The 12,218-nt window shown below is 41.5% G+C and overlaps 2 protein-coding genes across 2 annotated transcripts in view; one reads left to right on the forward strand and one right to left on the reverse strand.

Moving 5' to 3' along the window:
• Positions 1-339, reverse strand: part of LOC105547656 (histone H3-like) — a 3,322-nt gene extending 2,983 nt beyond the window's left edge. Inside the window, exon 1 of the mRNA XM_011991307.1 lies at positions 1-339. Within this exon, the coding sequence (XP_011846697.1) occupies positions 1-253 (253 nt within the window). The 5' untranslated portion in view covers positions 254-339.
• Positions 1-12,218, forward strand: part of PPARGC1A (peroxisome proliferator-activated receptor gamma, coactivator 1 alpha) — a 711,903-nt gene that overhangs the window by 58,009 nt on the left and 641,676 nt on the right. The gene's annotated exons all lie outside the window — the stretch shown is intronic.

A 12,218-nucleotide genomic window follows, 5' to 3' on the forward strand; every position in this document is an offset into this window, starting at 1 on the left:
AGCGCAGATCTGTTTTAAAGTCCTGAGCAATTTCTCGCACCAGACGCTGGAAGGGAAGTTTGCGAATCAGAAGTTCAGTGGACTTCTGATAACGTCTAATTTCACGGAGTGCCACAGTACCAGGCCTGTAACGATGAGGTTTCTTCACCCCTCCAGTAGAGGGCGCACTCTTGCGAGCGGCTTTTGTAGCCAATTGCTTCCTGGGTGCTTTACCACGGGTCGATTTGCGGGCAGTCTGCTTTGTACGAGCCATGGTACAGAGACCTCCTTACTTACCCCTCTTCTCCTTTGGCTGGAGCTCGGCGAGCGAGAGGCGGCGCTGGCGTTAGAAAGCGACGGCCGCCCAAGGTAATTTTAAAAAAAATTAATCACGACCCCTTGCTGGCAGTAGAAAACATCCATTGTAGCTATTCATGTACATGTTTTATGTCTCACTGTACATTTTAATCTCCTCATCGGTAGGAACTTGTATCTTTCTCAGATCCCTGCAGTCTCACTCCTCACCCTTAATATGAGCATTATCCCCATACCACATTCTCCAAAAACTATGTGAATAAATAATTTGATTTTAAAAATTTTACGTAAATTTGTAAGTTATACAGTATATTTGAGTATACAGCAAAATTACAATGAACATCTTTGAATATGTATTTAAGAACTTTCTGTTCTTAAAGCAAAACAAACTTTATATGTATTTGTAATTGCCATTACTTATCAAACCCTCTTGTTTCTCAGTGTTCTGGCAACACATACAAATGGGATTCAGAAATAACTGCTCAGAAGGTCAGTAGAGTTGGCTGGAAAGGACTGCTTTTGTAAGTGGGAACCCTTTTCTTTGTCCTGAAAATATACTCTGCCCCATCCCCTCTAGAAAAAAGGTCAGAAGACTAGGATCAAAACCTTTGGCCTCTGCTACTTATAAACTGGTATATAAGTTCTCTCATTTGTAACACAGCGTTGCCTACTATGTTACTTAAGAGTTGCTGTTTGGCTATTGGTAATAGACATTTGATATGGTGGTTTGAAAATAGAATGATTTATTTTTCTTTCTTATAAATAAAGTCTGGAGATAGTCCCTAGCTCCACAACTATTGATGACCCCAGCTCCTCTTTGTTTTGCCCCTTCGTGTGTGGTTTTCTTTTCTTTCTTTCTTTCTTTTTTTTTTTTTTTTGACACAGTCTCACTCTGTCACCTAGGCTGGAGTGCAGTGGTGCGATCCTGGCTCACTGCAAACTCTGCCTCCTGAGTTCAAGTGATTCTCATGCCTCAGCTTCCCAAGTAGCTGGGATTACAGGCACCCGCCACTGCACCCGGCTAATTTTTCTGTTTTTAGTAGAGGCGGGGTTTCACCATGTTGACCAGGCTGGTCTTGCGCTCCTGGCCTCAAGTGGTCCACCTGCCTCGGCCTCCCAAAGTGTTGGCATTACAGGCATGAGCCACCATGTCCAGCCATGGTTTTCATCTTCAAGGCCAGCCTCATAGACCAATATGGCTGCTTGTGCTCCAGCCATCATGTCAGCATTCCAGCAAGAAGGAGGAAGGGTGCAAGGCCACCCCCTCCTCCTGAATCATCTCCCTTCAAGCAATTTTAAAACAAATTTTCCAGAAGTTGTATCTAACAACTTTGGCTTAGAGTTGCTACACAGTGCTTCTCAGCAACAGCTGTATATTTGACACACAAGGGGGCTTTAAAAAAGTACCTATACTTGGGCCTCACTGCAAACAAATTAAATCAGAATGTCTATGGTTGGGGTCAGGATTCAGTATTTTTAAATGACCGCAGGCGATCCTATTGGATAGTCGAGACTGAGGACCGCTGAACTAGGGTGACCATATAATTTATCATCTAAATGGGGCTCTTGAGAGTCAAAGGGGCATAAACCAGGCTTATCCCAGGTGAACCTAGAGGTACAATGACCCTAATTATAGTTCATCCTTTGCCGTTATCTATCAGATGGCTGGACACGTAGTTTTCTACTGCTACTGAATCTGGAAGGAGAAAAAAGAAGAGAATAAAAGATATTGGTTAGGCACCTACTATTCCTTTTCATTTCATTCTCATTTAATTCTACCCAAAAACCAAATGTACCCAGGCTTTTGGGCAAAATTAAATGAAATAAATGTACACGAAATCACTTTGTAATCTGCAATGTTTCAAAGCTGTGTTTATAAATAATATCATCACAATTTAGCACAAATAAGTACATGTGATGGCTGGAAGGAACCCAGTTTGGATCCTGTAGCTTGTGTTTGATTAATTTAGTGCTTTATGATAATTAACAAATGTTCACTGGGAGACAGTGTCTCATGGTGGTTTTAAAGTATGGGCTTTGGACAACGACCACCCTGGGCTCGAATCTCACCTCTGCTTTTTACCAGCCTTGTCATTTGACTTCTCAAAATCTCGTTTTCAAAATCCCAGTAGTATTTCTTGACTCAAGGGGTTGTTATAAGGATTAAAGACATTTAACATATGGAAAGGATCTAATCTGGGGCCTGGCATATAGCAAGCATTCAGTGATTGGCCTCTCATTAGCATTCATAAGTTACTTTGGGGGATGCTGAGAAAAGGTCATCTTTTCTGCCTTTCAAGAGCATAAAATATCAGGGGTCTTCTCAGGCTGACGTTGGGCAAGAGATCTTCCTCCTCTCCTCTCCAGCTGGGAAGTCAGCAGTGGAAAGAAGGAATTGCAGACTCAAACGGTCTTCCTGTTTCCCATGGCCCCTGTCCTAACTGATCCCTACCCCCCACAAGGATCTGGGTTAAAATACCAGTGGGGATCCCAGCCGGCTAAAGAAGCTAATAGCCAGAATTAAATTAATTATTTCGGCGACTTGATCCACACTTTGGGAGATTTGTGCATTGAAATAACCTTTGCCTGTGGCAATTTTGTCTCTGGGATTGTTCCTTCTGGCCACTGTGTTCGTGGTGTAATCTCCCTTTCCATCCACTCAGTTGCTAACGTGTAAACTTTCTTCCCTGGGGCTTGCTCCTCTAATCTTGCCTTCTCCGTGTTTTGCTGTAGTCTTGTCTTCCTTTATTCATTCTGCATTGCTTTTATCTCCTTACCTTTCCTCCTGCTGAGTATAAACAAACCTTAAGGCAAAAAAAATGAAGCCAGGCAGGAGGCTGCTCAGCTCCCTTGAAGGGGAAAACAGTCTAAATCTTAGCGACAGTGCTCTTTACTGTTGGCGGAGTCAAAATTCAATACTTTCTACGTGTAGCATCACTGCCTATACGGTGCTACGATGTCTGGGAAAGTAAGAAAGAGAATTCTATGGGGAGGAGGGCCACACAAGGAAACTGCCTTTGAATATATTTTCTCACCTGTTTGTTGAAAAACCATTATGAAGCCTAGGATTTTCTTCATTGAGAGGATACTTCTAATCGGGTCTGATTCTTCTGTGCAGGGTTGGCAACCTATTTCTGAAAAGTGCCAGATAGTAAATATTTTAGGCTTTACAGGCTATACTGTTCTAGTGGCAACCACTCAACCCAACTGGCACAGCAAAAAAGCAGCCATAGACAATGCGTAAACAGTGGGTGTGGCTGTGTACCCATAAAACTTTACCAGCTGGGCGCGGTGGCTCACGCTTTGTAATCCCAGCACTTTGGGTGGCCGAGGTGGGTGGATCACGAGGTCAGGGGTTCGAGACCAGCCTGGGCAACATAGTGAAACCCCGTCTCTACTAAAAATACAAAAAATTAGCCGGGCATGATGGCGGGCGCCTGTAATCCCAGCTACTCGGGAGGCTGAGGCAGGAGAATTGCTTGAACCCGGGAGGTGGAGGTTGCAGTGAGTGGAGATTGTGCCATTGCACTCCAGCCTGGGCAACAAGAGCAAGACTCCGTCTCAAACAAAACAAACCAAAACAAACAAAAAAAACTTTATTTACCAACAGTGGAATTTGAATTCCATGTAATTTTCACATTATTAAATTTCTTCTTCTTCTTTTTCTTCCCCAACCATTAAAAAATATGAACAGTGTGGTTAACTGGCTGTGGAACAATGGGCGGCCGGTGAGATTTGACCTCTGGGTGGGAGTTTGCTGATCTCTGCCCTGGGGAAATGGAAGGAGCATACTGATTGCAGTTAGAAAACCTTGGTTCCAGTCATTTTGCTTGAAGGCTGGACTGTTTCTTCATTTTAAAAATCAGATTAAATGACAATACCAAATGCTGGCAAGGATGTAGAGCAACAGGAACTTTCATTCATTGCTGGTGGGAATGCAAAATGGTACAGCCACTTTGGAAGACGGTTTGGCAGTGTCCTACCAAATTAAACATACTCTTAACATATGATCCAGCAATCACGCTCCTTGATGTTTACCCAAATGGAGATGAAAACTTATGTCCACACAGAAATGTGCATATGGATATTTATAGCAGCTTTATTCACTATTGTCAAAACTTGGAAGCAACCAAGATGTCCTTAGTAGGTAAATGGATAAACTGTGATATATCCAGGCAGTGGAATATTATTCAGTGCTAAAAACAAATGAGCTATCAAGCATGAAAAGACATGGAGGAAACTTAAATGCATGTAACTAAGCAAAAGAAGCCCCTGTAAAAAGGCTGCGTGCGTGCTCTGTGATTCCAACTATATGACATTCTGGAAAAGGCAACATGATGGAGACACTAAAAAGATCAGAGGTTGCTAGGAGTTACTGGGGAGGGAGACATGAAGAGATGGAACACAGGATTTTTAAAGCAGAGAAACGATTCCGTATGATACTACAGTGGTGGTTGCATGTCCTTAAGCATTTGTCAAAACCCAAAGAATGTGTAATAGCAACCGTGAACCCTAATGTGAACTATGGATTTTGGGTGATGATGTGTCAATGTAGGTTCACTGATTGTAACAAATGCACCACATTGGCCTGGGATGTTGACAGTGGAGCAGGCTGCACCTGTGTGAGGGCAGAGGGTATATGAGATCTCTCTGTACTTGCCACTCTATTTTGCTGTGACCCTAAAACCTCTGTAAAATTATAAGACCTATTGAAAAATAATGTTAGTGATACCTGCTCAACTGAACTCACAGCAGTGTTGCAGAGCTTATGAGTTAATTGTAAAGCACTGAGTAGATGGGAAGCTGCTATCCAAATGTTAGTCACCCAGGACAGTCGGCTTCTCTTCTTCCTCCTGGGGTGTCCTGAGGAAGAAGCGTCTGGAGGAAGAGCTCTTGAGTAAATCATTTCTGGGTAGGCCTCTTAGAGATTCACAATGTGCACATTAACGTTTCTGAGAAGACCTGTCATTAAAAACAGCTGCCACCAAATGCAAAAACCTCATTAAGGTAGTTTAACCTAATATTTCCCAAACATATTCATGACTTCAGGATAGATGTATATATGAGAGGGAGTTTATTAAGGAGGAGTGACTCACACAATTACAAGATGAAGTCCCATAATAGGCAGTCTGCAAGGTGAGGAGCAAGGAAGCCAGTGGTGGATCAGAGTCCCGAAACCTCAAAAGTAGGAAAGCCGACAGTGCAGCCGTCAGTCTGTGGCCAAAGGCCTGAGAGCCCCTGGCGAACCACTGGTGTAAGTCCAAAAGTCCAAAAGCTGAAGAACTTGGAGTCTGATGTTCGAGGGCAGGAAGCATCCAGCACAGGAGAAAGATGGAGGCCGGAAGACTCAGCAAGTCTAGTTCTTCCATGTTCTTCTGCCTGCTTTATACTAGCTGTGCTGGCAACTGATTTAGATGGTGCCCACCCAGATGGAGGGTGGATCTGCCTCTCCCTGGCCACTGATTCAAATGTTAATCTCCTTTGGCAACACCATAACAGACACATCCAGGAACAATACTTTGCATCCTTCAATCCAATCAAGTTGACGCTCAGTATTAACCATCATGACCATTAATAAATATAAATTATTAAAATTAGTCGGTGGGGGCAGGAGTCTGCGGGCACTCTTTGGGAAATGCTAGCCTAAGGCATTTCAATTAATGCCATAGAAAAGATGAACACATACAAAACTTTTTGTATTCTATTTTTCCATTTGTGTATATATATATATATGTATATGTAGGAAAATATGTGTATGTGTATCTATACATACATGTGTATATGTATCTATACACATATGTGTATGTGTGTGTGTATATATATATTTGTTCTATTGTTATTTGATGTTACCTTGTATGTTGTTATATTTTATTACAAAACTATGAGCCATTGGCAAATGTGTGAATGTAAGCTGACTTCTTAAATTAGATTATTTTATTAATTTTTTTCACAAATTTTTCAATAGTAACAGACCATTGAAATGTAAAGACAAGTTAATGGAGGAATCTGCTTCAGTTACAGATACTTGGCTTTTTCCAAACTCACTACATAGAGCTGTACATAGAATTATAGTTCTTGATATAGCAGTACACATTTGAGTGGATTAATTTATTAGTGAAGTTAATGGCTTGCTAACCTCTTTGGTTGCTGTTTGGGAGAATTATCAGTTATCCCACAATAGATGCACATTCTGCTGTCCCCTTTGTGGAGTTGACCACAGCAAAGGGCAGGTTGGTTGACCTCCCGTTGGAGCACACATGGTGTTCTGGTCCAAACATACACTCTCTTGGGATTAACAGTCACATGCAGTCATGTAAAACCCCATTTTTCATGACCTGGGTGGTGAGCACATATCTTCTCAAGATGCCCCACACCCCAAAAATGAGCCGTGCACACGCTACTTGGCTTATAGTTTAGTGAGGCCACCCCAGCACATCCTCCCTGGTGAAGAAGCATCTGTCCAGCTCCTGAATGTAATGTGAGAAAAGAACAGAAATTTAACATCATTTACACTGGTAGGTAGATGATCTATAGTGATATAATATTATCAGGGCCTTAAGAGTAAATAATTTCTTTTTCATTGCAGCTTGCAACACTAATATCTGTAATTTTGTAGCACTTTCTGGTGTACAGTGGCCCTTTAAGTATTTAGGAATTGGGCAACTTCATCAGGAAAAAATTTATTTGCACATAAAGCAGTGAAACCCAGAGATGTTGAAGAATGTGCCAAAGGAGCCCCAACTAGAAGAAGGCAGAGCTGGGATTTGAATTTTACTCTTGACTGCAGGTTCTTTCAACTCCATTTACTGTCTTCTTAAAGATGGACATGCTGAGGTTGGACAGGTAATAATGAGTGATTAACGCTGCACATTGAAATAACATCTGCGATGCCTACCACGTAGACTGGCCTAACAGCTAGTATTATTTTCTCTGTAGTCTTCAAACTTTGTCTTGACAAATCCAGAGATCTTAAAAAAGCCAACTTTTTATTATAAAACATTTAAAAAATATTCAAGACTGTAGAGAAGAATATAATGACTTTCTATGATCCAACTTCCCAGTGTTAGTTAGCCTTAGCAGCACATGCGCAAGCTTGTTTTAACTCTACCCTCCTCCTCAACTGGATTAATTTGAATATCCCAACTATCATATCATTTCTTCTATAAATCTTTAAGAACACATCTTTAAGGGAAAGTTTTCTGATTACCTTTTGCTGCATAACAAATTGCCTCCAAACTTAATGGCTTAAAACAGTAGTTTATTGTTATGTTTCACGGTTCCGTGGGCTGGCTGGGCTCGGCAGGGCGGTTTTCATCTGGGGTCTGTAATGTGACTATAATCAGATTTTAGCTGGGGCTGGCGTCATCTAAAGATACCAGTGGTCTGGATCTCCAGAGTGGCTTACTGGGATGACTGTCAGCTGGGGACTCAGGTGGAGGTGTCAGCTCTTTAGTTCCCACAGATGGCCTTTCCATGCTTTTGGGCTTCCTCCAACATGGCTGCTGGGTCCCAAGAAGAAATATTCTAGGAGCAAGAGTTCCAAGACACTTGTGTAGAAGCTGCAAGGTTCTCATGGCGTAGACTCAGAGGTTGTAGAGAAACAAGTCACTAAGGTCACCTCAGATCCAATGGAGGGGAATCAGATTCCCCCTTCAATGGGAGGAGCAGCAAAAAAATTTAAGAACAATTTTTTGCTATGACAATATCCAATTAGTGTTTGAACTGACCCAATTTGAACTGTTGCTATTTTATAGTTTTTTTTTTCAAAGCAGTATCAAAATGAAAATCTACATGTGGCATTTGATGGATATGCCTTTTGTGTTTTCTTTTATTCTAAGATATCCCCTGGTCTTTTTTTTTTTTTCTTCTTTGTTTGAAATCTATGTGTTGAAGCAGCAGAGTAGTTTGTCTTGTTGAACTTGCCATGGCCTGGATTTTGCTGCTGTATCCATAATGTTCTTTGGTCCCTTTTATCTTCCTCTCGTAAGCTGTTGGATCCAGAAGCTTACTCAAGTTCAGGTCCAAGATTTTTGCAGAAACACTTCGTGGGTGGTGGTGTATATGTCTGATTGCATCACACTAGGAAGTACAAAATCAGTTTGTCCCTCTTTGGTGACGTTAAATTTGATTTGTGGGTTCAAGTGTTGAATCCAGAGCTGCTTACTCCAATCAAACCTTTTAAGTAGAAGCTTTTAAGTAGCTGTCTCCCATTTTGCAGGATCAGGAAATAAGTTTGGAATGGGTCTATATTTATATATCTGTATCTGCATTTACTGTGTGCTAACTATGTGCCAGGCAGCATTTCAGATACTTTACATGAATTAATGGATTTATTTTTCATAACAACCCAATAAAAGAAGTACTACAATTATCCCTATTTTATAGAAGAAGAGACTGAGGCTCAGACCCCGTAGGTCCAACATTCAGACAGCGGATGCCTTCTGTTTAATTCTCATTTCCAAAAGGGATTAGTTCTCGTCTCATGGATTCCTGGGGAAAACCAACTTAGGTCCGAGCTAAAGAGAGCAAGGTCAATGGGAGGGTGAAATGAGGCAGTCACACGTTTAGTTGCCTCCTCTTAAAATTGATGTCACTGGACTGGATCTGGGAGAATGCAGATGCTTGTGCGACAAATTCTGCCCCAGCTTCCCAATGTTGGAGAATGATTGATGTTACCAGAACATTCTCCCACTCATTGCATTATTCATTGTGTAGTGGGGTCAGCAGGGTGTGGCCTGCTACCTCTGTAAAGGAGGCAGGGATGTCGCCCTCATTTCATGTTAGTGCTACTTGTTTTACCCAGACACTGGGTGCCTGCAGGAGGCTCAGAAATGACAATTTTATTTTAAAGAAAATATTTTCAAATGCAATTTGCAGTTTATACATGAAGAGTAATGAGCAAAATGGATGCAGCTGTCTTTTAAATTAACCCTGCAGTGCCACCCTGTTTTGCTTTCCTACCAAAGTGATAATGTAGGCAGCTTTTGTGCCTTTCGTGAAGACTTTGGAGGCCTCCAGAACTTCAAAGAGAGAGTGGAGGTGGTTCAAGAAATACGTGCATGTCTGGTGGTGCCTGGTATGTATCTATGCTCACCATAACTGAAAAAGAAAAGGCTCAAAAGAACAGAACCCAAGAAGAGCACAGAGAAAGATTCCTGCCTGAGAATGAGCAGCGAGAGGATACTGGTCCCTGAGGGGCCCTGGTGGCAGGAACAATTCCCTTTCTCCAGGGAACATGTTTGAAAGACAGCATTTCTGGCCTCTCAGAGAGCTATTTCAAGCCATCTTGGTGCTGGATGTCCAGACTCAATGTGGTCTCAAACAGATTCACTGCTTGTCAATCTCATGAAGTTATTCTCTGCCTTTTCATGCAGATATGCCCACACTGCTGGAGCTGGATAGAGCTAGCTCTAACCTAAGTAGAAGACTCAACATTTTGGAGACCTTGGCCTTCCACTGTGGGCGTGTGTATGCCCAGCTCTGTGGGTCTCTAGGACATGGCACATTGGACAAAGGCCATTTCTTAACAATGTTTGTAAGGTAGAGATGACTTAGTTCCAATTCCGAAAATGCAATTTCTTGGCATTTCTAGCATCGACGTTTAGTTATTTTAAAAGACGCTGAGTGACTTAAATCAGCATAAGTCCAAATCCCTTTACACAGACAGAGATATGCAGACACACTCACACAGTTTAATTTGATATCCAGTACTCCAAACAGACACCATAATGGTGCATTTGACTTAAGGAAAGAAGAAGGACACCTCACTGGAAGCACAGGGACACAGGTTCCCAGGAAAATTCCATGTGCAATGAAGGAGATAGGATTCACTTGGGGGTAGGTGATGGCTTTATTTACATGCAGACTAACCTCTTCTGGGGAGGTGGCTGTGGCTGCCACATGCAGTGTCCAAGTTAACTTCAACATACTAACCATTCAGGGCGAGAGTATTTTTACTGACCAAACAATTGCCTCATTAAGAACGTGATGACATTTTACGTGCAGCACGGCAGTCATTGCTGGCTTCTTAAAATACTTTTCTGTAGCATGTGCCTTTCCCATGGACAAAGAACCCTTGTGTAGCATTTCTTTGCCTGGCGTCTTGTGACTTAGGAATTGAACCTTAGATTCTGTATCAGGATAGCAGGGAGGAAAAGGAAGAAATGAAGAAAGGGAAAGAGAGAAGTGAGAGTGGGGAGGAAGAAGGAAAGAAGGAGGGAAGGAAGGAGGGAAAGAAGAAAGGAAAGGAGGAAGACAGAAATGGAATAAGGAAGAAAAAAGAAAGGGAAGAGCGAAGAAAACATGTGGAAGCCTTATAATAACCCTAAGACTGGGCAGTTCGAGTTGAGTTGAATAAATCATTGTTGGAAGATTTTTTTTTGTCCTCTAATGTCTTCTTTCCTAACTTAAGGGGATCGGCCATACTGACTGGTTGGAGGCTACCATAGGGACCATTCTCACCTTGGGATAGCAGTTCAATGTCTCAGGCAGGACAGAATCCCCAGCCGTGATGTAATGGGAGTTTCTACCTCATGCTTGTATGTCATTCACAGGCGTGGAGCACCATGGGAGTTGCGCTAGATTGATGTCCTCTCCAAGAATAGCACTGATTATAGAACAGATTTTCCCATATACAGAGCCATTTTTAATTCACTGCCTACCACAGCTGCCAGCCTGCGGAGATAATTCCTTCTAGCAGAATAGCTCTAGATTATTATAGGGAAATCAAATTTGCATAAAAGCGCTCGCTCCTCTCTCTCTCTCTCAAGTTACTAAACAGATACTGTCAATTACTTTTGTTGGAAAAACTTTTTTTGGGGGGAAATACTTTTTCTTTTCTTAAGAAAAATACCACCTTTTCATACAACTTAGAAAGATTTTGAGGACTAGCAGTTTGTGTGACATTTTGCATTTAATACATGGTTGACCATTTTCAAAGTGCTTTTCAGTTCAACAAACTTTTAATTTCTATTTTATTTTGATTGACTATTTTATTTTTATTTTATTTTTCATCCCTGGGGATATAAAGCCCTTGTTTTTGAATAACTTATTTTACTTGATTCATGCAAAAATTGTATGAAATTAATCAGGCAGGCATCATTAGGTCCATTATGCAGATGAGGAAACTGAAGCCCAGGGAAGTGTAAGTGACCTTTTGAAAGTGTGCATAAGTGATCATTGAAGGATTCAGAACTGGAACCCAGGTCTTCAGGGTCTTGTTTGGGCTTGTCGTGCAGTACTATGGTATTACTCAGGAGGGAAAAAGCTGCAGTCACAAACTGGCAGTCTAAAGTTGCTTGAATTTGACAATATTTAATAATAAGAAGGTCTTCCTTCCTCAATCCCAACTCTGCCAAAGAAAAGGACTTTTGGCTTCTCTTGAAAAACATAAAATCTGGCAACATTGAGCCTGTATTCTATCTAGGTAAGACTGAGTGGCCAGTGACCACCACTTGCCAGGCCCTAATGCCTGACAAGTCACTCATTTAGTTTGCCAACTTTGGACCCAGAAGGCCTTGAGTTGCCCCCTCTGCTGAGAGAGAATAAGGATGTTAGTACCTTATACTGGGGACAGCATTCTTGCACTGTTTTTAATATGTATCTTTCGGTTTTTCCATGCCTTCGTTTATCGGCTTTTAAAAAGAAGTTGGCAAGATTGTCCCTTGTGAGTTCCCAATCCTGATGAGTCAGGATTTGAAGACTCACTAAAGATTTTTACTTTATTAGCCACTATACGCTGAAACTCTGCTTGTGTTTTTAAAAAGGCTTTTGTGACTATTTCCTTTAATTGCTTTCTGTTTTCTGATCTGTTTTCAGTGAACTTTTGTTTTATTTATTTATTTATTTATTTATTTATTATTTTTATTTATTTATTTTTTTGAGATGGAGTCTCATTCGATCGTCCAGGCTGGAGTGCTGTGGCA

Source organism: Mandrillus leucophaeus, unplaced genomic scaffold (assembly GCF_000951045.1).
Source record: "Mandrillus leucophaeus isolate KB7577 unplaced genomic scaffold, Mleu.le_1.0 Scaffold393, whole genome shotgun sequence".
NCBI classification, from domain to species: Eukaryota; Metazoa; Chordata; class Mammalia; order Primates; family Cercopithecidae; genus Mandrillus; species Mandrillus leucophaeus.